This window comes from Peromyscus eremicus, chromosome 9, assembly GCF_949786415.1.
Source record: "Peromyscus eremicus chromosome 9, PerEre_H2_v1, whole genome shotgun sequence".
In the NCBI taxonomy this organism is placed as follows: Eukaryota; Metazoa; Chordata; class Mammalia; order Rodentia; family Cricetidae; genus Peromyscus; species Peromyscus eremicus.
In genome coordinates this window covers 89,761,137-89,788,220 of record NC_081425.1, presented here as the reverse complement: position 1 = coordinate 89,788,220, position 27,084 = coordinate 89,761,137, and the positions used below count along the sequence as shown (strand labels likewise).

Genomic DNA, 27,084 nt, shown 5'->3' with positions numbered 1-27,084 from the left:
TCAACATAAATCCAGCTACTCTGAACCTGCTAGAAGAGAAAGTAGGAAGTAGTCTTGAACGCATTGGCATAGGAGACCACTTTCTAAATAGAACACCAGTAGCACAGACACTGAGAGAAACAATCAATCAATGGGACCTCTTGAAACTGAGAAGCTTTTGTAGGGCAAAGGATACGGTCAACAAAGCAAAGCGACAGCCTACAGAATGGGAAAAGATATTCACCAATCCCACATCTGACAGAGGACTGATATCCAGAATATATAAGGAACTCAAGAAATTAGACATCAAAATGCCCAACAGTCCAATTAAGAAATGGGCTATAGAACTAAACAGAGAATTCTCAACAGAGGAAACTCAAATGGCTGAAAGACATTTAAGGAATTGCTCAACATCCCTAATCATCAGGGAAATGCAAATCAAAACAACTCTGAGATACCACCTTACGCCTGTCAGAATGGCTAAGATCAAAAACACTGAAGACACCTTATGCTGGAGAGGATATGGAGCTAGGGGAACTCTCCTCCACTGCTGGTGGGAATGCAAGCTTGTACAACCACTTTGGAAATCAATATGGCGATTTCTTAGAAAATTGGGAATCCATCTCCCCCAAGATCCAGCTATACCACTCTTGGGCATATACCCAAGGAATGCTCAACCACACCACAAGAGCACTTGTTCAGCTATGTTCATATCAGCATTGTTTGTAATAGCCAGAACATGGAAACAACCTAGATGCCCTTCAACTGAAGAATGGATAAACAAAATGTGGTACATATACACAATGGAATACTACTCAGCAGAGAAAAACAATGACATCATGAGGTTTGCAGACAAATGGATGGATCTAGAAAAAATCATCCTAAGTGAGGTAACCCAGACTCAGAAAGACAAATATGGTATATACTCACTCATAACAGGATACTAGATGTGGAACAAGGATGACTGGACTGTTACTCACATCACCAGGCAGGCTACCTGGAAAACAGGACCCCAAGAAAGACACAGGGATCGCCCAATGACAGAGAAATGGAATGAGATCTACATGAACAGCCTGGACATGAGTGGGGGTAGTGAAGGGCGAGGGTCGAGGGAAAGAGAGCTTGGGTGAGTGGGAGATCCCAGCTGGATCAACAACAGAGAGGGAGAACAAGGAATAGGAGACCATGGTAAATGAAGACCACATGAGAATAGGAAGAAACAAAGTGCTAGAGAGGCCCACAGAAATCCACAAAGATACCCCCACAACAGACTGCTGGCAATGGTCGAGAGACAGTCCGAACTGACCTACTCTGGTGATGGGATGGCCAAACACCCTAATTGTCGTGCTAGAAACCTCATCCAACTACTGAGGGATCTGGATGCAGAGATCCATGACTAGGCCCCAGGTGGATCTCTGGGAGTCCAATTAGCGAGAATGAGGAGGGTTTATATGAGCGAGAATTGTTGAGACCAAGGTCGGATTAAGCACAGAGACAAATAGCCAAACAAACGGAAACACATGAAATATGAACCAATGGCTGAGGGGTCACCAACTGTATCAGGCCCTCCGAATGGGTGAGACAGTTGATTGGCCTGATCTGTTTGGGAGGCATCCAGGCAGTGGCACCGGGTCCGGTGCTCATTGCATGAGTCGGCTGTTTGAAACCTGGGGCCTATGCAGGGTCCCTTGGCTCGGCCTGGGAGGAGGGGACTGGACCTACCTGGACTGAGTCCACCAGGTTGATCTCAGTCTGTGGGGAAGGCTTTGCCCTGGAGGAGATTGGAATGGGGGGCGGGATGGGGGGAAGGTGAGGGGGGCGGGAGGGGGGAGAACAAGGGAATCTGTGGCTGATATGTAGAACTGAATTGTATTGCAAAATAAAAATTAAAAAAAAAAAAGATTTCAAAAAAAAAAAAAAAATGTGAGCCCTCAGCTCTCAGCTCCCAGTTGTCACATTGCCCCCATCATTATGAACCCTAACCCTCTGCAACTGTAAGCCCAAAAGAAACCCTTCCCTCTGCAAGTTGTCTTGTTTTACCACAGAAATAAAAAAAATAACTAATAAAGAAATTGGTACCAAGGAGTGGGCTACTGCTGTGACAGACTTGACCATGCTGCTTTTTAAAGGAATATGGAACTTTAAACTAGAAAAGCAGTTGAACACTTAAGCGAAGCTTGATGGGAGCTTAGAGGGCCATCTTAGTAGGAGCATGCAAAACAATATGCTTTGAACTATGGGAAAAGTAGAGACCCAGCTCAAGAGATTTCAGATGGAACAATATCAGCAACTGGGCTAAAGACCATTCCTGATATTTTGGCAAATATGTCTGCTTTTTTGACCTTGCCCTAAGAACTTTCCTAAGGCTAAATTTAAAAGGAATAGACTAATTTCTTTGTTGGAAATTTCAAGATAGCCTAATATTGGCGCTGTTGCATGGTTATTAGCAATCATTAATATGTAGGTCTACAATGAAAAGGAGCAAATGGGATAGAAAAAATACAAAATGTACAGTTTGGAGAGGGAAAAAAAGACACTGGCAAGCTAAATGTTACACACAGATTCACACTATTAAGGAGAGGCCAAATCTGCAGTGGAATAAAGGGAAGGGTGCCCTTAGGACAAGACCCCAGACAACTAAGTTTCCAACCTGTGAAAAAATTTTCTGCTCCTAAAAAACAACAGAAACAATAGGTGCTGCTGATGTGGTGAAAGGTGTTGGGGCAGAATTCAGTCCATGTTTGCAGCTCTAGTTGGCAGAGTCACCCACATGGTGCTGGCTTTAGAGTCATGAAGGATTCTTAAACTTCCTCTGCAGTTTAAGAGTGTCCTTGAGGCTAGGTATGTGGCAGGGGGGTCCCTGCATGAAGGCCTGAAAAGGTCATTGTCTGAAGCTTTGGAAAGTAAAATCTGGGTTGTGCTGGAAACCCCAAGATATCAGATTTGGAGACTCCAAGGTCCCGGTGGTGAGGGTAATCTTGCAGGTAGTAAAGCTGGAAGGACAGTGCCATCCATCTAAGCACTTTGACATCAGACAAGAAGCTACAGAATTTGGAGTTTGCCCTGCTGGGTTTTGGTCTTGCTTTGGTCTACTGTTTCCACACTATGCCTCTATTTCTCCCTTTTGGAATGGTAATATGTATCCTGTATCACTGTATGTTGGAAGTATGTATTTGTTTTCTGATTTTACAGGGGGTTACAGCTGAAGAGACTACCTTGAAACAGTGTTGATTCTACAAAAGACTATGGAGAGTTTTGAAGTTAGACTAAATGGATTTATTTGCATTATGAGATAGTCAGAAGCCTATGTGTGCCAACAAGTGGAATGTGGAGGTTCAAATGAGATGCCCTCCATAAATCTCAAGCATTTGAATACTTGGTCCCCAGTTGTTTGGAAAAGCTTAGGAGATGTGACCTTGTTGGAGGAAGTGTGTCAACGAGGGCTGGCTCTGAGGTTTTAAAAGCCATGTGTGGTTTCCAGCGCTCTCTACATTCCAGTTTGAGGTTTGAGATGGGAGCCCTCAGCCTCCAGCCTCTATGTCTGACTCTTGCTCTCATGCTGTCTCCATCATTGTGAACCCTACTGGAACCACATGCCCAAATAAACCCTTCCTTCTATAAGTTAATTGGTTATTGTGTTTTATCACAGAAATAATACTAAAACAACTAACACTACTATAAGCCAAAATATAAAAAATTTCTACCTACTATATGAAAATATATACCCAATGAGGATAGACACTGACTCAATCGAAGCTTCTTCAGATACAGGGAAGGCTACTGAGTTCTCTAAAAGAACACTTTGTGCTAGTGTCAATGTGTTCCTTTCTCTTGGCTATGCATGTTCTTAAATCCCAAATACTCTTTTAGATGATCTGGAGCTGTCTAGGTCATCTCTCCACAAAGAACACTGTGCTAAGGAAGAGATCAAGCAGACAATATGGTTCGTTTTTACACTAGTGGTGATGAGGAAGAGTAACAGTTAATCACCAACGGATCACTCAATAAAAGCCTACGAACTTGAGGGAAAAGAGCCACCTTAAGTTCCATAGCATATTCAATAAAGGAGACTATATGCTGGGCGGTTGGTGGCACACGCCTTTAATCCCAGCACTTAGGTGGCAGAGGCAGGCGGATCTCTGTGAGTTCGAGGCCAACCTGGGCTACAGAGTGAGTTCCAAGAAAGGTACAAAGCTACACAGAGAAACCCTGTCTCGAAAAAACAAAAAACAAAAAACAACCTACAGCAGTGGAGTTATCAAAAGTCCTAGACATCAAAATAAACAGACCTGTGCTACTTCTTACACAGTCACTTTTTATCTTTTCATGCATGCTGTGTATGTAAGTCAGAAGACAACCTCGGGTGCTGGTACTTTCTTTCCACTGTGGTTGAAACAGGGTTATCTTTGCTGTTCACCACCACATACTAAGCTTTTAGAGATTCTCCTGTCTCTGCCTTCCATCTCACACAGACACACTGGGATTGGAAACTGCTATCATGCCTGGTTTCACGTGGGTGGCTTCGGAGGATCTGAATTCAGGTCTTGATGCTCATATGACAAGCACTTTGCTCAGTGAGTCATCTCTCGAGCCCTAGCACAGCTATTTTTCAACATAAAAAAAAAAGTTTTTCAACAATTTTGTGACAAAAATTTCATGTATTAAGTTTTGACTTATCAACATATTCTATTAAAAAGATGCCTTAGTTAAGAGGAAACAGGATGCTTTTTCTTGAACTTCTTGTAAGTTTTAGCTGAAAACTAAGGAATAAACAGATAAAATAATTCATAAAGAAACTAACTATATTAGATAGGTCCACACCACACCATATTTAATTCTGTGTAACTGTAGATTTTGTTATAAGAGCCAGATTTAAAAATTTTAAATACATGTATAATGGCAAAATTTTAATGAGGTATTTTTTGAAACTGTATTTTATAATTTATTATTTTTATTTAATGTACATTGGTGTTTTGCCTTCATATATGTCTGTATGAGGGTGCTGGATCCCCTGGAACTGGAGTTACAGACAGTTGTAAGCTACCATGTGGGTGCTGGGAATTGAACCTGGTTCCTCTGGAAGAGCGCAGTCAGTGCTCATAACTGCTGAGCCATCTCTCCAACCTTAATGAGGGATTTTTAAAGAGACTACATTAAAATATCAAAAGAATGATATTACTCCATTTCAGAACTAACTTATATGTTCAGTCTAGCAATACAAGAACAATTCAGTGTCTCGTATTCTTTACAAATGTATATTTTATAAGTATCAGTAAAATAATCTGGTTATGAGGCTGGAGAGATGGCTCAATGATTTAGAGCACTTACTACTCTGGCAGGGTACCTAGGTTCAAATTCTCAGCACCCACAAGGTGGCTCACAACCATCCATTAACTCTAGTTTCAGAGAATTAGAGCCCCTCTCCTGACCTCTGTGGGTACCAGGCATAGATGTGGTGAACATACACACTCGATTCATATACATAAAAAAATCTGGCTATAATAAAAATATTTCTCAACTATTTGACTGCCTGATTTGGGATTCATAGGCAGTCTGGTATCAACAAGAGCTATTCAATAAGAGTAAGTTCTAGTGTTATATAATAAAAGACTTGAAAAGTTTAAGAGAAGTTAAAAAATAGAAATAAACTAGAATCCTCCCTGCTCATGCATGCACGATGGGGTATTATATATTGTAGGCTGGCCTCAAACTTGTTATGTAGCTGAGAATTATCTTGAACTCCTGATTCTCCTGCTGCTTTCTCTCAAGAGCTGGGATTACAGTAATGTGTATGCTGTCACATACAGTTTAGGCAGTGCTTGGGAGCTAGGTGTGGGTGGAACCCAGGGCTTCCTGTATGTTAGACCAACTGAGCTACCTACTCAGCCTATAAAGCATAATTTCTAAAAAGGCATTTTAAAAACCTTCAAAAAATTTGAAATAAAAGCTATTTTCTTTTTGGTGTGTGTGTGTGTGTGTTGTGTGTGTGTTGTGTGTGTTGTGTGTGTGGTGTGTGTGTGTGTGTGTGTGTTGTGTGTGCGCGCGTGTTGTTTTCTTATGTAGGTACATGTGGTATATATGTGGCATGTGGAAATCAGAAGCCAATATTGGGCTATCTTCCTTAATAATTTTCTATCTATTTTTTGAAACCAGGTCTCTCACTAAACCTAGAACTTACTGCTTTTGCTAGGCACTCTGGCTGGCCATCTGATTCCAGATATCCACCTGTCTCTGCCTCCCCAGTCCTGGGATTACAGCTGTATACTGCTGTATCTGGAGGATGCTACGGAGCTAAACTTAAGTTGCATGCTTACACAACAAGCACTTTACCAACTGAATTATATCCTCAGATCTCAATAAAAGCCATTTAAACACAGAAGTTCTGTTGGCACTGCCTTAAATTTCTGTATACACTAAGACTTGTTTCTTCCCACCTAGCTGCTAGGCCACTATTACCACTACTACCCTTTCTCTTTTGAAGAAGTCAGCTTTGGAGAGATGCATTATCTCCTCGTAACTCTGTATTCAATGAGGTCCATGAAAATTACAATACATAAGGCCTTTTGTAACATTTCTTTCCTTCCCATTCCTCCTTATTTATGTTTTTCATTTTTTCATAGTAGCCCCCCCCCCTTTTAAAACAAACTGTAAGATTACTTGTATTTATCAGAGTAGAAAGTTTGTAAGGAGCAACCTTTGTTCTACTTCTTAAAGTACTTTAAGCATATATATATACAGTTTCTATGATCAGAAACTGTAGAGTGAATAATTTGGTTTCAGCTTATGAAACCAATATTAAGAGACAGGTTATATATTCAGTAGGCACTCAGGCTTGAGAAACACTAATTATGACAAAACCAAACAACATGAACTCATCACAGGAGTTGTCGTACCAGATAAAATAAGCAGTTCAATGATTTCTGCATCTCCAAGATAGGCAGCAGCATGTAAAGGAGTTCTCTTCTCATTATCCTGTGAAAAGATGAAATAGCACTTTTAAAATAATAAAAATATATAGTTTAAATGAAATGAAAACATTATTAACTACCAAATTATTATTTCCACAACTCTACTCAGCAAGTCTCAACAACAAGATATAGAATATTTCAATTGCTAAGATGAGAAAGAGCCTTTACAAATGTAGCTGGCTTTAAAACCTCGGCTTGAGTTGAATGGTTCGGTCCTAAAAGGTTTTGAGGGCTAAATATGACACCACAAATGGAAAGTTAACTTTGAAGAAATTTTGTTTCACATGTAAAATTCTTAAAGATATTATGCACACTTATCCTCAGCTGATGTGTATAAGGCATATGTGAGATGACAACTGATTAAACTTGAATCTCATCCTCAAAACAACCACCCCATATCTATTCCCTAAATATTTTTAAAAATCTGAAATCTCACATACTCTGGTCCCAATAATTTTAGATAAAGGATATTCAATCTGTATAAAATCCATCAAATAAATAAAAATTAAAATAGAGATGAGGAAACAGTATGTATATACATACATATATATTTTTTTCAAGACAAGGTCTCACTATGTAGACCAGGCTGGCCTTAAACTCACAGATATCTGCCTGCCTCTGCTTCCCAAATGCTGGGATTAAAGGAGTACACCACTATGCCTGGCTTGAGCAAATACTTTTTACATGCTACTTTTCTTTTGCCAATACAGTTCCACAATTTTAAAACAGTTTAGAATTGACAGCTTAACACATTAAATACAAACTTAAAAATACCAGATAATTTACTCATCAAATGTTTCCACAGAGTACTCATAGGGGCACAGGAAAAAAAAATGTCTTTGTGAATTTAGAATTATCCTTTAACACAATACTAAGGTTAGTCTTAATGTTTCTATTGGTTTTTACTTTCACACTCAAAATATATACATGTTTGTTTTAATATAAAAGCACATCTTTTTTTTCCAAATCTTCCTCCAGAAAGGGAAGCTACATTTAATGTGCAGCTTTAAAATTCTCTTCCTCCAAAAGAAGTGTACTCCAATTGATGAAGCAAGGTACAACATAATGTCACATTAAGAGACTTTTAATTAACAAAGCACATACAAAATTACATTGGACTATCAATGACATGGCTATATTTTAGAAATCATTTAGAAATAATTATTTTGAGATTTACATTTAGTATTGTTAATGAGGGTTTTTGTAATAGATTCAAGTTCTTTTCCGCCATGTTCTACTTGTTGTCTATACAAAGCAAGTTGTGCCACGCTGTGGTGGTGTGTACACCTTTAATCCCAGCACTTAGGAGGCAGAGGCAGGCAGATCTCTGTGAGTTTGAGGCCAGCCTGGTCTACAGAGTGAGTTCTAGGACAGCCAGGGCTACACAGAGAAACTGTGTGGGTAGTTTGAATGTAATTGGCCTCTGTAAACTCATAGGGTGTGGCACCATTAGGAGGTGTGGCTTTGTTGCAATAGGTATGGCCTTGTTGGAGGAAGTATGTCACTGTGGGGGTGGGTTTTGAGGTCTTGTATATTCAAGCCACACCCAGAGTTGCATTTCACTTCCTGTTGCCTTTGGATCAAGATGTAGATCTTCTCCAGCACCATGTCTGCCTGCATGCTGCCATGTTCCATCATAATGATAATGGACTAAACCTAAGCCACCCAATTAAATGTTTTCCTTTACAAGAGTTGCCATGTTCATGGTGTCTCTTCACAACTACTAACAAAACACTCTGTCTTGGGGGTGAAAAAAAAAAAAAAGAAGCAGCAAGCTGTAGCTTGTCATTTACTGTATGATGAGAGGTTATATCCCTAGATTACCTAGTTATGTTACTTACAATTAGTGTGGACCAATAGTAGAGGAATGAAATCAACTCACAGAACTTTCAGATCACCTTCATTTTAAAAGGTAACTGTCAAGCTGGGTGACTAAGCATGCCTAATAGCAGCATTTGGGAGGCTGAGGCAGAAATACAGTTCAGCTCTACTCTGGGCTACATTGTGGAGTTCCAGATCAAGTTAAGTTACATAGCAAGATCTTGTCTAAAAAGACAAAACAAACAAAAGCAAAACAAAAACTAGCTTACAGCTAGAGTGTTTCCCACTTCCCACAGGCTAAAAGGCCAATGTGAAACCAAGCTAGCTTTGAACATGTAGATGTAAGGCCAGTATCACAGCAGACTGTCAAACAAGATTGTGATGATTTCATAAGAACCGAGTCACCATCTTGGAACACTGACCTCTAAACTACTTAGAAAAATAAGTTTGTATAAAGTAGAATAATCCCCAGTCTTCACAGCTTTTTTTATTGGGGGAGAGGGTTGTATGTGTAGATACATGGGTGTGTATGTGTGCATTTAGAGGCCAGATGGTATCAACCTCAGGAGTCATTTCTCAAGAGCTGTCCACTTTGTTCAGACAGGATTAACTACTGGGACATGGGACTTGATGATGATTAGGCGAGTCTGGTTGGCCAGTGATTTCCAGGAATCTATGCCTTCCTGGTGCTGGTGTTACAAGCATGGATCAACATATCCAGCTTTTATGTGGGTGTTCGAACTCTGGTCCTCACACCTGTCCAGCAAGTACTTTATCCACTGAGCTATCTCCTCAGCCTCAACATTTTAAAAGATAACAAATTTAATTGACTTTGTAATAATTTTCTAGTTTGAGAATCTCTAAATTACTTTAAGAAAGAACAGCTAAGAATGGGTTTGGGGGGGGGGCTTAGCAATACCATATAAAAATACTACATGGGAAACTAATTTAGTGTTATAAATGATAAATGAATTAGTAAGCTAAGAGTCCTTAGCTCTATGACCAGAGTTAGAATCTACTGCATCAGGTTTTTTTATTTCAATTTTCATCCCAGGAAACAGAATAGATTGAGAGAAATCACACACCAAACAATTGTTTAAAAATGCCAACACAGAGTATCTAGCAAACACTGAAAGAGAAAGATTTACTGAAAGTTGAATACTAAATTTAGACATTCTGGTGCTACTCATTAACCAAACAAACTCTGCTGATATAAAGATGTGATAGACCTAGTCAAACAGAAAAACATCTCTATTGCAATGAATAAACAGGACAGAAAGCACAATGACACAGAAAGGGAACCATCTGTGTCTGAGAGATGCCTGGAATTCTATGACTCAATGATTGGAATACTATGAAGCTATTAATGACTCATATGAACATAATATTCCTCTATGTAAATCAAAATAAAAGCAGGGAATTAATTAATAACAAAAAAATACAGATCTTATTTTACTTTACTTCAGTTAAACACTGAAAATTAGGCAATAAATAGCTAAAATTCCCTTTAGCAAAGTATGGCTTTTAAAATTACTTCTTTTTTAAAATGAAAAAATTCCAATCTGTCTTTAGAATAAATGATAGTTTACTGAATCACTGTGAGAAACGAAATGCTGAAAACAAACTGGATGTCCCCTAAATGGTTACTTAAATAATGAGACACAAGAAGCTCTTCATCAACCTTTATTTAACTAACTCACATGATTAACCAATATTCTCGGTTTCCTGGATAAAATGAATAAGTATTTTTTGCACATGAGGTACTCTGACTCATACAGTCTTCCACTAACAAATCCATACACTCTTGATCATACAATGATGTCTGTGTTTAAAATGTGTTTGTAATTTATGTATATGTGGTTTATTTAAATAGCATTTAAAATGACAAATCAGGAATGAAGAACTAAATATTTCTATGATCAACAGGCCAAATATTATTTTTAAAATTTAATAAAGGACAGTTGTAAAAACATTTAAAAGTGCTAGAGAACTGAAGAGGGTCAGACAACTAAAGCACTAGGCTCTGAGCCTTCGTAAAGAGTGAAAGTAAAAATCACAGGAGTTTACTCCAAGACTAGCTTTACCTTAGTACCACAGGCTGGCCTACAACTCTAATGTAATCCATGGAGGCTCAAACTCAAGATCATCCTGCCTCTGCTGCCATGGTGACAAGATTATAGGCATGTGCCACCAGGCTTGGCTTAAGATGTTCAGTTAAGAGCTTAATTTCTCATACCACTTAAAGAAACTCAAAATGGAAGGTACAGATAATGCACTGTGAATATAGTCCAAGAAAAATATTCCCATTACTGTGTTATATATTATTAATGAAAAACCTTCAGCTTAATTAAAAAAAAAATTCCTGGTGAATATATTGTTACATTGAAATGCTTAGCAAATATCATACTTTTAACACCAGAAAATAAGATTATGAGTTGGACATCTACACAATCAAATACTGTGCTTACAATTTAAATTGAGAGGGAGAGATGGGTAGATGGGGGGTGCTATAGGTCACAGGAGAATAAACATTGCATTATGGGAGTTCAAGAAGGAAAAGAAGCTGAGTTGTTGGTGCATGTCTATAGTACTAGCACTTGAAGGATACAGAGAGGCAGGAGGATCAGGATAAACCATCCTTACTACATGACAACTCTGTCTCAAACAAACAACCCAAAACAAAATATAAAGGGAAAGACAGAAAATACGTTTAATGAAATAATAGCTAAAACCTTTGTATTAAAGCAAAAAACTTGAGACAGAAATGATATCCCATTTCAAATAATATCAATGTGAGCATACATATATACACTTGTACATATTGACCCTCTCAAAGACAATCCTCCCAGTTACTCTGCATTATATGCAAAATTTAATCTAAGTATATTGCAGAGCTTTTAAATGTAAAGAGCAAAAATTTAAAACCTCTCATAAATGTGGAATATTATCTTTGACTCAAGTTATTAAAGATTTTATGGGTTAGGGAGACTGTTCATTTGGCAAAGTGTTTACTATGCATGAAGATCTGAGTTCAATCCCCAGAACACACATAAAAAGTGCAGGAGACCATGCCTGTAATTCAAATTTCAGCGATAGTGAGATGGGAGGCAGAGACAGGCAGATTCCTGGTTCTTGGACTAGGTAGCCTGGCCTACATGACAAGATTCAGGCCAATCAGAGACTATCTCAAACAAAAGGTGGAAAGCCCCTGAGGACTGACAGCCTCCCATGTGCAGGTAAGTTCCTGCACTAATGTACACCCCCATCCACACACTAAACAAAGGAGTTATGGCATGTGCTTGTAATCTGAGTGTTGATGGATGAAGATAAGAAGGTTCCTGGGGAATTGCTTAGCCTGTCAATGATGGCTCTTGTCTCAATGAAAAGGTGCAAAGCTCTCAAGGGCTCACACTCAAGGTTGTCCCCTGATTTCCATGTGCCAAGCAAACAATTTGTATGTATATACTGCTCCTCTCTCAACATATACAGATTTCTAAAAGATAGAGGCACAGTGGCAAGTTCTTGCAATCTCAGCATCTGGGAAGCAAAGGCAGAAGATAACTGGGACTCACTAGCCAGCCACACTAGCCTAATTGGTGAGCTCTAGAACAATGAAATCCTATTTCAAACAAGTAAATGGTTTCTGTGGTGCAACACACATGGGGATGGGTTGACTTCTTTAACAAGACAAATGAAAACATGAACTAAGTTAAAATTAATACCTCATGTTCAATGATACCACAAAGAATTAAGGCAACTTGGAATACAAGAATAGAATTTATAACACCTACAGTTCAAAGGGGACTCATTCAGAATATGAAAAGCTGCTGCAAATCCAAGAGAAAACTCAAAAGAAAAATGGGCAAGAGACTTAAGAGGCTTGCTGTGTGTGTACATACCAAACAAACTCATTAAAAGTCAGCCTGGTCTACATAGTGAGTTCCAGGACATCCAGGGCTACACAGAGGGACCCAGTCTCAAAAAATAAAACAACAACAAAAGCAGCAGCAATAGCATTTTAACACTTTACTGTAGCCTATTAAGTGTACAGAAGCTTCATTTATTAAAAGATATAACCTTAATTAAAAATACTTTATAGCTTAAGGATGCCAATGATCACTTGATCTACTAAAAACACTATTGACTAACTTGCTCAATTTAGAGCTGCCAAATTATTTTAATGTCTAACAAGCACCAAATTTGCAAAGTTCAATAAAATGAGACATGTCTGTATAATTAAGTGATTCATTCAACTTTATTATGTAATATTAATTTAAAAAATGTTAATAGGACTCTTCAGTGCATAACCCAGCAGTCAATGAAAGGTCATTTTTCTTGTAAATTTTGGTTTTGAGACAGGGTCTCACTCTGTAGTCCAGGCTGTTCTCAAGTCTGTGTACAATCCTCCTGGCCCTACTCTCAAGTGCTGTTAGTTACAGGCAAAAGCTATGACACTGGACTTAACTCAATGTTTTAATCTATAAATCAATAGGGATTCACTCATCTATATTCGTCATAAATGTAAAGGTTTCCTTTCCTTTTCTAAGACAGAATCTTGGTCTGTAACCTAGCCTGACATTGAACTTCTGATGTAGTCCAGCATGGTTTTGAACTCACAATTATCCTGCCTCTAACTCCCAAGTGCTAGTATTACAGGCACGTGCCACCATGCCTAGCAAATGTCCATCTTTTCTATACTTCAGGGTTTGGGATCATAAAGAAATATTTGTTACAGAAATCTTGCAATAAGAGCTATTATAGTTGAGTACTACCTTTTATTTCCTGGATCTAAAAGTGAATTGCCCAAAAGATATAAACAGAACCTGGGGCAGATCTCAAATAGGGCCAGGAACATGTCTCAGTTAGTTGGTACTTACTTAGTTAGTGCTTACTTTGTAAGCATGAGTAAGTCTGATCTCATGGTGGTATGTGTGTGAGTAAACCCAGTGTTGGGGAGATGGAGAAAGAGGAACCCTGAAGCTTCTTGGCCAGTCAGTCTAGCCTAATTAGTGGTCCCCTGGCTAATGAAGGAAGCTATCTCAAAAGAGGATGATATTCCTAAGGATGGTTCCCAAAGTTGCTCTTTGTCCTCCACAAATGCATGCATACATTCATTTTTAAAAAAGAAATAAATGCTGTAATAGGAAGCATACATTAGTTTGTAGAGGCAGCCCTGTCTTTTGCATTAATTTGTAGATTAAAAAGTTTGGTAAATTTTCTTTGTAAAACAGCTTTATTGAAATGCTATTTGCAAACATACTGAATATACAATCCTGTGCTGTGTGGTACTCTCAATTATATATATATTCACAATCAACCTTGGGACATCTCATCATGCCAGAGAAGCTTCTTCCTCTTAAACCAGCAGTTCTCAACCTGTGGGACACAATCCTCACAAGGGTCACATATCAAATATCCTATATATCAGATATTTACATTATGATTCATTAACAGTAGCAAAATTAGTTGTGAAGTAGCAATGAAATAATGTTATGCTGGGGTCACCACAACACAAGGAACTGCATTACAGGGTCACAGCATTAGGAAGGTTGAGAACCACAGACTTAAACCATCCTCCTTACTTCCATCTCCCTAGTCCTACCAAAATAAATAAATACTGCATCTCTACAGGTTTGCCTGCTTTGCTTACATATCTTCATGGTTTGTTTATACCATAGAATTATTAGTATTCCATTTTATTGATGAATAATATTCCACTGTAGGGATATACCACATTTTTTTATTCACTCAGTTGATGGAAATTTGAATTGCTTACTTTTTTTTTTTTTTTTTTGTCTATTACCAGTAATACTGCCAGGAACATTTATTTCTACATAGAAAAATCTTGCCAAGTGGTGATGGCGCATGCCTTTAATCCCAGCACTCGGGAGGCAGAGGCAGAAGGATCTCTGTGAGTTTGAGGCCAGCCTGATCTACAGAGCTAGTTCCAAGACAGCCAAGGATATACAGAGAACATTCTGTCTTGAAAAACAAAACAAAACAACAACAAAAAGAGAGAGAGAGAGAGAGAGAGAGAGAGAGAGAGAGAGAGAGAGAGAGAGAAATATTCATGTGGACTTGTTTTTTATTTTTAGGAGGTATAGCCTTAGGAATGAAACAATTCGGTAATATGGCAACTCATATTTAGAGTTGAACTACTATTCTGTCTTCTACAGTGACTTCTCAGCAGAGTGAACAAGGGCTCTACTATCTGGAAATTCTTGACATCATTTGTTACTGTCTGTCTTTTTAATTATCTCCATCAAACCAGGCACTGTGGCACGTGCCTTTAATCCCAACACTCAGGAAACAGATCTCTATGAGTTCAAGGTGTTCCTAGTCTACCATAGTGAGTTCCAGGCCAGGTAGGCTGACACAGTGAGACTCTAACTTAAACAAACAAACAAACACAAAAAAAACCCAACCCAAACCAAAAAACACAACTTCATCCCAGTGTGTATCGAGTGGCTCTTATTAATTAATATTTCCTGATGGCTAATCATGTTCCATATGTCTTCATATGCTTATCAACTATTATGCACTTTCTTTGAAGGTCTATTCATCCTTTGCCTGTTTGTTTTTTTAATTGGGCTACTTGTCTTTTTATTAAGGATATAGGAACAAACAAACATAGTTTGTCCTATGTCTGTGACCAATGTGTCACATATTTAGGTTTCCTATTACCATCAGGAAACAAACAATCAGTCCTGCTGTGGACTTGTTTGGATGACCTTTAATTCAAATTCAGTCCTAACACTCCTACTTGGGAGGTAATATTAAATGACACCGTACACTAGCCACAAGTTCCATGTTTCTTTTCTGTGCTTCTGACTATAAATTAAGGGTTCTCATGACCTCCTGTTTTCCTGTATATATGCCATTCCTTCAGGAACTCCCGTGTGTGATCACTGGTGATCACATCAATCTTCAGTCTTTCTTCTCCAGAAGCTAGAAGGTGGATGGATATAAAAGACGTTAATAATGCCTTGGTCTTTCAGGTGATTGAATCCCATCCTGAAGCTATTTGGGGGCTCCTAGACTTAGTCATCTGACTAACATACAAAAGACGCTATCACACTTAAAAGTTCAAGGGTTTTAAGTGCTATGTGCCAATAAATGGGAAGTCAAACACTTTATAATATCAGAGTCTACTAAAAAACCAAGAATGTGGTCCAAAGATATACACTAACAATTCTGATACAGCACTTATGAGAATATGAATTAACAATATACATTATAAAGTGCTATGTATACACACAGTCTATAGGCCACATGTATACCCTATAGAAACACAAGCTTATGTATACCATGTATACCAGAGACATGTTTTAAATAAGCTTCATTGTTCCTAGCACACAAAAACTGAAAATAACCTAGCAATAGCAGGATGTATAAACTGGGTTGTATATTCACTGGAACTAGGTAAAATTTTAAAATAAATCTACTGTAGAAAAGAACTCAGACCAGGGCAGTGGTGGCGCACGCCTTTAATCCCAGCACTCAAGAGGAAGAGGCAGGCAGATCTCTTGAGTTGAGGCCAGCCTGGCCTATACAGTGAGTTCCAGAACAGCCAGGGCTACACACAAAAACCCTGTCTTGAAAAAAGAAAAATGAAAAGGAAAGGAAGGGAAGGAGGGAGGGAGGGAGGGAGGGAGAGAGAACTCAGACTCAAGTAATAATATATATAATATATTGTATATTATATGATCTATTGGATTCAAAATATGAAAGACTAAATTATGAGCAGAAATTAAAAAAAATAAAAACTAAGATTTTTAAAGTAAGATTTGACTATATGTGGGTGTGTGTGTGCGCGCACACACACACACGTTTCTGTGTGCATGTATACACATATGTAAGTATCCACAGAGGTCAGGGAGGTTGCTGGATTCCCTGGAACTGGAGTTATAGGTAGTTGTGAATCACAAACAAACTTGGGTCTTCTGCAAGGGCAATACATACTTGTAACTACTGAGTCACCTCTCTAGTCCCCCAAAATGAAAACTTCATCATTCTGTAGTACAAATGGTATTTTGAGGTGTTAATACTCAGAACAACAAGAGGAGAAAAAAACTGGACACCAGTAATCATTTTTACAAAATATCAACTAAGGTCCATTTAAACTAAGGGGGGAGGTATATCAGTACTAGCAGAAGATGTAGGCTCTGAAATGGGATATCCAAGTTAAGACCAGTAGCCAAAGCCAGTACTGTAATCCCAAATACTCAGAAGGCCAAGGCAAGAATATTGAAAATTCAAGGCTTGTCTAGGAACTCAGTGAGAACATGTTTCAAAGCTTATGTTGTCATCCTGTCATCCCCCCCCCCCCCGCACCCCCCCTCCCCGGGTTTTTCTGTGTAGCTCTAGCTGTCCTGGAACTCACTCTGTAGACCAGGCTAGCCACAAATTCACAGGAATCTGCCTGCTTCCACCTCTTGAGTGCTGGGATTAAAGCCTGCACCACCACTGGCTGGCAAGTTTCAAAGTCTTAAAAAGGCTGAAGAGATCTCAGTGGTTAAGAGCACTTGCTACTCATCTTGGAGGACCAAGGTTTGGTTCTTAGTACCCACGTAGTACTCACAACTTTAACTTTAGTTCCAAGGGATGCAACACCCTCTTTTGGCCTTGCCTGCATAGTTCACAAGACATATGTGCAGGCAAAACCCTCATGAATAAAATAAAATTAAAAATTAAAAAAAAAAAGGTAAATAAGAGGGCTGGGGATACAGCTCTTCCTCTCAAATGCCAGATTTTATGTTCAATCCTTAGCACTGAAATCCCCTTCCAAAACTCAAAGCATACCTATTGGCTTGTTTTATTCCTCTGGGAAAGCCTTTTGAGTTCAAAAAAGTTGTCAAAAAAATTCAAATACTATGCTCACTCTTTATATCCCTGAATACCAATTTGCTTCTATATGGAAACTAAGACTAAAAGAGATTACTGAAGATTCATGTAAAGTAATCTTGGAGAGGCAAATAAGCAACCCAGTTTCTACAAAAACAAACAAACAAAAACAACAACAACAACAACAAAACAAAAACCAACTACAAACCTTCCCTGAATGCCATTTCTTTTCCAAACCAATGTTTGGAAATACTTGAGCTATTACATTTTGTACCTGATTTTTTTTTAAAGCATATATGACACATCCTAAACACTTTATTTACTACATTTTACTGAAATGTAGTAAATTTACTACATTTACTGAAATAACTTTGGTGAGATTTATTCAAATCCTTGATTCTCTATACAGCTAACAAAAGCTGGGGAGATGGTTCAGTGTGCAAGTGTGGTTGTTCTGCAAGCAGGAGGACCTAAGTTCAAACCTCCAACATGGGAAAAACCAGGTGTGGCTGCGTCTGCCTGTAACTTTGGCATAGGAGTGCCAAGACAACAACAGGAAAAAAAGCACAGTGTTATTTTTAAATGTGTAACTAAGATAAATGTATCCTACAGTGATTATAAGACATGAAAATTTTAAGGCTTCCTAGCAATTTTATGAAACTGCATATTTATTTAATAATTACTCTACAATCATTCATTTCATAGTAGAGAATCTCAATTATGTAGTGTGAGTAAAATATTTTCTTTGTGACTACAGCATTTGAATGGGATGAGGCAAGTTTTCCCTTTCAGTCTGACTCAAAGTAAAAGTATTTTGATTTGCACAATTTTGAATGTATCAGCTACTTATACTGGCTTGTATGTACCAATAATCTGGCAACATGATCTGAAATGGAAGCCCCATGTTACCAAAAGCTACACATTTGGCTCACTTGAGTATTTGTGCAGAATGGCAGTGATCAGCATCCATCCTGTCTCTACTCCCCCGTGCCCCAGGGTTCCATAATTTCTTGAGTTACTTTTATGATCTCGTGCTTGATAATCTTATAAATCATAACTTTCCTCTCTGTGATACAATAATAAAAACTCAGCTTGTCAGAAAAACTCTAATGACAAGAACTTTTAGAAAAATGGCTTCTCTAGAAGTTGAGGTTCCTGACCTGAGCACTGAGGGCAAAATGATTTGAATGTGATCTCCCCAAAATGTAGGTACTGTCAACAGGACAGTGAAAGGGAGTGGGGGAAGGGTTTAAGAGATGATAAGGCGTTCTAATATGATTGAGTAATAAAGAATTCTTATGAGGGTCAACAAGATGACTCAATGGGTCAAGGTGCTTGCTGCCAAGTCTGACCTGAGTTTGAATCCTTAGCACACACAGACATATATTTATAATTCCATCACTACAGGTAGGAGGCACAGAGACAGGCAGATCTATGGAGCATGCTGGCTAGCTAGTCTAGCTGGATCAGTACTTCAGGGTCAGTGAGACCTTGTCTCAAAGAATAAGGCAGAGAGTGACAGAAAGGCACTCAACACTGACGTTTGATCTCCATTTATACACACACAACACATGTGCATACATACAGATACACGCAAATCTCACAGAGATTAACTTTCATCTATAAAGGGACGGCAGCTTTTTCCTCATACCGACTGCCCTCTAAAAGTAACTAATACTTTAGTTGTTAATACCAACTAGTAACTATTCATAAATTTTACCTAAGCAAATGTCCAAAAAAGCTATGTAGTATGGTTTAGGGACCCCACTGGATGACATAAACTTAGGAACTATATTGGAAGGGTAAGATAAGTTCCATTTTGCTTATATCATACCTCACCCAAAATAGCACTGCACCACTACATAGAGGATTCTTCTGGGCGCCCTGTTTCTACTATAGTGGAAAACCAAAGCTCGAGGTAGATTCTAAATTCAGAGTCCTAGCATTTGATACTTCTTTGTAGACAGTCTCACCCCATGGGAGACGCTTAGGGTGGCAGGGCAGACCATCTACAATCAGAAGAAGGATGAGGGTCACAGAAATGAGCAGAAGGATCTTAATGGTAGCTGTGCATTCTGGCCAGTGGAGATGTACTTCCAGAAAGAACTTTACTCCATGTAATTTGATTCATCTCAGGTATGGAATGTTAAAATCACAGTGTTTATAATTTATACACCTTGGCCTTTTGTTTGCAATGAGCTTCTAGAGCATGTAAGCTTTTTCCAACATACTCATAAAAAGGTCATCTTCAGTGAGAATGGCTGTGTTACAGGGAAGAGGGCCTGTTAAACAGGTTGTGTACAAAGGAAAACTTAAGCATTTCAAATTAAATGAAACACCGTTTACATTAGGAACAAAAAGTACGGAATTATAGAAAAATCTGACAAAAATCATACTCAGTGAAAGTATAAAATATTATTAAAAGAAACTAAAACTTATCTAAGTACACAAGCTAAAAAAATCTAAATATTGTGCTATATCTACTAATCCTAGAGATTTTTAACTTTTGTGAATCTTTTTGACAGTGAATGATGAAATAGAAATATTTTTCTGCTAACTTCACAAGATGGTTCTTTGAGTAAAACTAAGTAACATTTTTAAAAAGTTCATACAAATGTCTGTCTCTGAAGTCAAATTTTGTAAGTAACACTAATTTCTACCACTCTGGATAGAGAAAAATAATTTTTACTTGTAGAAAAACAGCTTTCCTGTAAGTATGGATCAGACTTTTCTCTGAAGTGGGGTGCCATCAATATTTCAGATTAAATTATTTGACAACTACAATATGACATCAAATTCTTATATATTCTAAGGAAAGATATTTAATTATTATTTTAGTCATATAAATAAAAAAAAAAACAAATGAAATCTTCTGGGTAAAGTCAGAAAGGCATTCAAAGTCATTGAGGCTTTTTGGAGAATCCTAAATTTGGGTTCAAGAATGACCGAAGCTCATTAATGTAACCCTACACATATACAACAAAAACATAATGTCAGTGCTGAAGTTGGTGGGACTTGTTCAAAGGTGTATGTCTAAAATGATGAAAAAAATTGGACTCACAGTCTACATGTTCTTTATATTATAAACACCATATAGCTTTAATTTTTATGTTATTTATCCCTAGTGGTTTACAGTGCTCCTTTCATAAGTAAATTTTCATTTTTCCAGAAGTTTGCTATTTCTGTTGTAAAAGAACCAGTTATTTATCCTTGGTAATTACGTATGTAAGCAACTACTTTTTTGTTCCTCCTTCCTATGAAAATACAGATCCAATCCAGACACAGCAATGAAAACAAGTTCCTATTCTTTCCCCAAGAAATGAAGCAGGCAACAAATCACAACTGATACAAGCAAATTAATTAATTAAATAGATAAATAATCATTTTCTATTTTGTCTGCTTATATAGCAGGCCTGTATCCACCAAGACTGCAGGGCTGTTTCATCAGTATTCTAGAAAAGATGTTTTCCCCTGGTTTGAAAGGAAATCTAGAGAATATTCTTTCTGCTTTGTCTGTTTTGAATATGTGCAGTTGTTACTCATCCCATGCTGTCAGGACAAGGCTCAGATCCTAAACTCTGCATTGTCATAAGGACAACTAACTGATAATCATCTTGCTTTGGAGTAAATTATTCAACAAGCATGCTTAAGGCCTTGAATTTGATCACCAACACCACAACAAATAACTTCCATCAACAAATTACACATGCAATAAGCTTCCATTTACTTAGCCAGTAAATTGCCTTATTTGAGTTCAGATCCCCAGGAGCTATGCAAAAGCTAGGGGTGGAAGCAAGCATCTGTAACCCCAGTCAGTGCTGGGTGGTTAGAAACAGGTAAATCTCTAGATTAAATGAAAGACTGTGCCTCAGAATATAAGGTAAAGAGCAACTTGAGGAGACATCCAATGTCAACATCTAGCCTCCACATGCAGAGACACATAGGCACACACACATATACCATATACACATTTGCATAAAATAACCTTTAAAAACACGAAATCTGAGTTTCAAGAAGTATAATTCTTCAACACTTAACCTTTGTTATGACCAGGAACCTATTACATTCTCTCTCAAAGAAGGGCCACTGATATTTCTTATAGTGCTAATGATGTTCAAAAACAAGGCTCAATTATTTTTTCCGTTTAAGGTATTTTGACCTAATAAAATAAGAGAAGCAATGGCACCAACGAGCTTTGTAATGATTATTAAAGTTAAAGATCAAAACCCAAACGAAATAGTGTATGTCTGTTTCCCGTCTGCTCATACATCTATACCCCTACAACTATATCTTTGCTAGGCAAAGTAGACTTGCTAAGACAGCCTAATTAGGTAAAGTGAGCCATGTACTCCATTTAAAATAAATAAATCCTGAATTAGGTGCATGTTTCTCCAACTAAATATAAACCAAGAAGCCATTTACTTAAAAAAGGTTTGGGGGAAAAAAAGTTATGATAGTAGTCTCTAGGTCAACACTCCATGTTCTTAGAAATCAACCATTTGAGACAATAATGCAAATCTACTCAGATAATCTGAACTCAGAAAAAAAAGATAAACTTTAAATATTTACCAATATTAAATAGTCAGAGTACTCTATAAAAGTAAAGAGAAAGATCAGAGTTCAAGATGTGTTTGTGGTATATGCTTTTTTATAATAACAAAAAATTCTAGAACATCTTTTTTGGTGGTGTTACAGCAGCTTTAGGAGTCATGAGACTTTTCATGCCATCCTTAGCTCAGAGGAACATTTGTTTCCAGAGAATATTACATCCACTATGTTCTTAAGTTCAAAAAGTTTTCAAACAATTAGTCCCTCATAATTGAGTCTAATTAGAAATCAAGAGTCTTTGTATATGTATGTGTCTCTGTGTGTCTGTCCATCTATCTATCTACATAGAATCAAACATATCTATCTATCTATCTATCTATCTATCTATCTATCTATCTATCTATCTATCTACATAGAATCAAACAAATATGACCCACGAAAATGGAAAGATTATTTGAAAAGAGGAAGGGATGAGAAGGATAGGAAAGGGTAATGGAAAGTAAATAAGATCAAAGTACATGATTTACTTAAACAAAAATGTCATTAATGAAGCCCACCATTTTGTACAGCAAATACACACTAATAAAAAGTCTTCATTAAACTCTCACCACAATTATTTACAGAAATCACACCTGACTTCATAATCAAAGTAGATACATTTTAACTTTACAGAAATCTTTTCCATCAAGTTTTTAAAAGAACCCTTATATCTAAAAAAACATTACTACGAATTGTCATATTTGCAATTTACTTTCAAAACATGGTTCAACAAAAGAAGAACATGTGTATCTATACACACATATACACACACACACACACACACACACACACACACACACACGATCTATCTTTGTGAATGAGAGTAAATAGTAAAATGTTATCAATGTTGAACCAAAGGAAGGGTCTTGAGACTATTTTTTTTAACACTCCTGTATTTGAAAATTTTAAAGTAAAAAGGTCAGAGGACAAAAACCTTTTAATTGGCTTCGAGGAGCTGTGGGTTTTCAGACAGTACATTACATATGTCCAGTGTACCCCTCTGGATCCCAAGCAAGACTCTCCTGCCTTCACTGAAAACAACTGTTGCAGAATTATGCTTTTAAACAAAAACATGCAAACAAAATTGTAATACTAGGAAAGAGGTATTTTAAAAGTAGGTTAAAAAGGTTGGTGTAAGTGAATTAACTGCTTTACCTGAAAGTTAACATCTTCTTTCTTAAATATTAGTGCTCGAACTTCATCTGGATCACCATTAAATATAGCTTGCACCAGTGATGGCTAAAAAAACCAAAAAAAGTAACAAAACATTAATTATATCATATGTATAATTTTAAAGATATTTCTGCATGGTTTCTAAATCTAATGTTTTTTCTCCCTCACGGCCATAATCTTTTTTGAGAGGATAGGGAACATAAATCAGACATTTCATGCAGCCTGATCATATCAAAGTATGGGATTCATCCTGTGGGGAGCATGTATAATAAAGAAGCTTAATTAATAAATCTATTCAAAAGTAATTTGACCAAATTAAAGTAATAGACACTCATTTTATTTCTTATGTGATAGCCCTCTGATTGTATATGATGAAAATAAAGACATATATATATATACACACACAAATTTAAGTCTGATAATTCAAATCTATTTTTGGAATAGAACCAGTCAAATATGCAATTGTTAATCCCACTGAGGGCTATGAAAGGAGATTTTGAATAACATACATGGGGTTATATATATATATATATATCTGTATATACACACACACACAGAAATCCTAGAAAGGAAATTTAGCAACTGATAAAAAATTCAAAACCAAGAAATAACATACATCTGAATAATATGAAGAGATAAACATATGCATGGCTAAATATAATTTCCTAAAAACAGCATAGCCTCTCCAAGGCATCATACTATACTAGTCAAATAAGGAGTTAGTTGACAACAGTGTTCAAAACAAGGTTAAGGATGTACCCTGATTTTTTTTTAATATAAAGTCTTGCATGCAAATAGGTAAAATTCTTTATAGAAAAGGCTATGCCTTGACACTGCTGGTAGTAGTCAACCTTTTCAAAAATATGCAGAGTTCCTGATTGTCAAATCAGTTCTAAAACCAAAAGAAAACAAGAGCATGTTTTCATAACTACTTCTTAGTTTATTTTCAAGTCCTCATAAGGAGATGAACAGACGTAGTCTAAGGTGGAACCTAAGCATTTGAAAAAGAAAAATTCAGTAATGTGCTCATTTTACATACAAATAATACTGCATCATACAGACCCACATACTGCCTGGAGCTTCTAATGAAACTAGAAAATCTAACTCAGTGTATTCTTAAAAAATTAAATTAACATAACTAGCTCTATAAAATATAATCAACAGAAACTTTCATAGCTTACCAATACATTTCCAGAGGGTGGAGAATGTAGAGATTTACTTTCCTGGGGCAACTTAGAAATGAATACAGGAGAATCATCTTCTACCTCCTCCAAAACAACAATACACACTCGACTCATTCGCTCTTTTAAAACATTCAACTCCACGCTATGTGATAGAAGTCACAGTGGGACGAGCACAAGCAGTTTTTCCTCCTCTTCAGTATACCACTTATGAACATTCTCTGAACAGTGCAGCTGGTTTTATAGTTGGTAATATTAGAGAAACTCAAGTTTAAAATTATGATACATAACTTCCTAAAATAAAAACCTATTTCTTTCTGCCAGGTTATTGCAATCTATAAAAAGTTTCACATCAATGTGTCAATAATTAAAACTCCGTCAAGGACTAATTCTTTTAAAAAATATTTTTCTGCCACCAAAGTAGTTACATTGAGCTCTGAAATTTACTTGTACAAAACAATCATTGTTTTGGGTGACACGCCACCACAGCATAAAAAATGAAATTAGAAACAACTGCTATGATAGAGGTGGCCACGGATATCCCCACTCTTGTCTGCAAGGTCATATAGTTACCAGTAGGCTGGGCGGCTTGTAGCTGAAAATAAAAAACAGAATCTCACTATTCTGCTCCCACTTCTACTTTGTCTTCATTTTTTTCAGCTTCACTGACTTAATACAGATATTATCCAGGAAACAAACAAAAAGATACAGAATTTAGCATAAATCCTCAAAGTTGAAGGGTTGACAATTCTTCCTGTGTTCAGGAAAGAAAAAAACAAACAGCCACCACTCTGCATTAACAGCAAAGCTGCAGCACATTTACACGTGATGAGTCAGATCACAGGAGACAACAGGACTACTGGTACGAGAACACAAACTGATGAATCCAGACTTCGCATATAACAGCCGAAACATAGATAGCTTTATCCCATCAGTAACATAGGCAAGCAGAGCTTTCATTCTTTCTCCATCAGGCAGTTGTTTCTGCCTGCCCAGCAAAAAGAAACAGGCACCAGGCAGAAATGGTGTCAGTGGAGAATCCTAACACAACAAGCAGACAGGAAAAGAATCAGAAGACCTTTGAGCTCCAATTACTGCTTCTGAGTTTTCATTTTAAAAAGAGAAGGGAAGAAAGTAGTTTATCACGCTAGTATTTCCTTTCATCTCTACACGAATACAGCTTCCATTAAACGGTCTTCATTCAGAGGAAAAACAGCAGACTGTGCATCTTCTCTGAGCCAACTACTTTATTCAATCATCTGCCTCTGTGCCAAGACAGTTTCCTTCCCTGGTAAAAACCGCTACAGTTATCCTTTTCAGTTGATTTCAGATGCTTTCCTGTTCCTCAGATGATCTTGCAAAATGCCGCTGATATCCTCAAATGAGTAGGCCCTTGAGAAATATCTGCACAACCTCAGAATCGGTCCCGCAGAAGCATTTCAACCCAGCAACAGTCTGAAGAGCAAAGACTGCAACCCGCAGGATGAAATGCCTAGTAATGCTCACATGTTACACTTACCAGAGAGCTGAGCGACTGCTCAGGATGTAACTTCCTCTAGCAGGAGAAAAAAATAGTGCATTTGGACAGCCTTCACAATTAGAAGGTTCATGCCAGTTCTGTGACTAATCCAGATCAAACTGAAAATTCTATAACTGAAAAATAAGTGCGCTTTTAACATTTTCCACTAAAAGCCACAAGGAAATCTGGTGTACTGCCTCTGCTGACTAACACTGGCTTTAGCAAGTAAACAATCCCAAACAGCTTAACTGCTTTCGTATGCCACAGTACAGCAAATGTTTAACTCCATGCTAACAGCTGCAGTAAGAATGTCTGTAGTGAATTCCTAAGAGAGATCTCAAGAAGAAAGAGAAATATTCCATCAGACTAAAAACCATGAAGCTAAGTTAAGGTGCATTACTCTTATTTTTGCCAAGACCTTTTTCTTCCTCCTCCTCCTCCCCCTCTCCTTTCCTTCCTCTCCCCCCTTGGATGTATGTTATTTTCTAGAATGAAACGAGGTTTAAAGAAAACAAATGTTAAGGCTTGCTATGACTTCTAGGTTAATGAGTGAATCATTTATTGACTCATACATTTTTTTAAAGAAAAAATTGAAAATTTCATAAAGGTGGAAATCCTAATGTTAAAATTTTATGAATCATTTGAATTTTCACTGAAAAAAAATCAAGAATACCTTCATATCTGAACACATTCTAAAGTCTTAAAGACCCATTAAGCAGCTGCATAAAATAATTGTTTAAAGTTCTTGTCCCGAATTACTCACATGTCAAAAGAGCACAGAATCCTATAAAGATAACAACCAACCAACCCCTCCTTCCCGAAAAATAATTTCTCCAAAGCTACAATGAAGTGTGAAACCCAACCGTTTGGGGACTGGGGTTGCAGCACTAGTCTAGCATGCCCCAGGTCACATGTTTCATCTTAAACACTGCAAACACACCACCCCAACCCCTTTGAAGTTGGCCTTCACTACCTTTCTCACTTGGCCCCAGACTGAGAGTATTTCCCAATT

The 27,084-nt window shown here is 37.4% G+C and overlaps 1 protein-coding gene across 3 annotated transcripts in view; it reads right to left on the bottom strand.

Moving 5' to 3' along the window:
- Ankrd28 (ankyrin repeat domain 28) overlaps positions 1 to 27,084 on the bottom strand; it is a 150,627-nt gene that overhangs the window by 70,604 nt on the left and 52,939 nt on the right. Inside the window, exons 1-3 of one of the 3 annotated variants that reach the window (XM_059274072.1) lie at positions 24,554 to 26,493; positions 23,355 to 23,438; positions 6,873 to 6,951 (exon numbers count right to left, since the gene is read on the bottom strand). In XM_059274072.1, coding sequence (XP_059130055.1) covers positions 6,873 to 6,951; positions 23,355 to 23,438; positions 24,554 to 24,670 — 280 coding nt within the window. In that variant the 5' untranslated portion in view covers positions 24,671 to 26,493. Of the gene's footprint in view, positions 1 to 6,872; positions 6,952 to 23,354; positions 23,439 to 24,553; positions 26,494 to 27,084 lie in introns of those variants that run through there. The other 2 variants (XM_059274070.1, XM_059274071.1) reach the window with 2 other exon arrangements.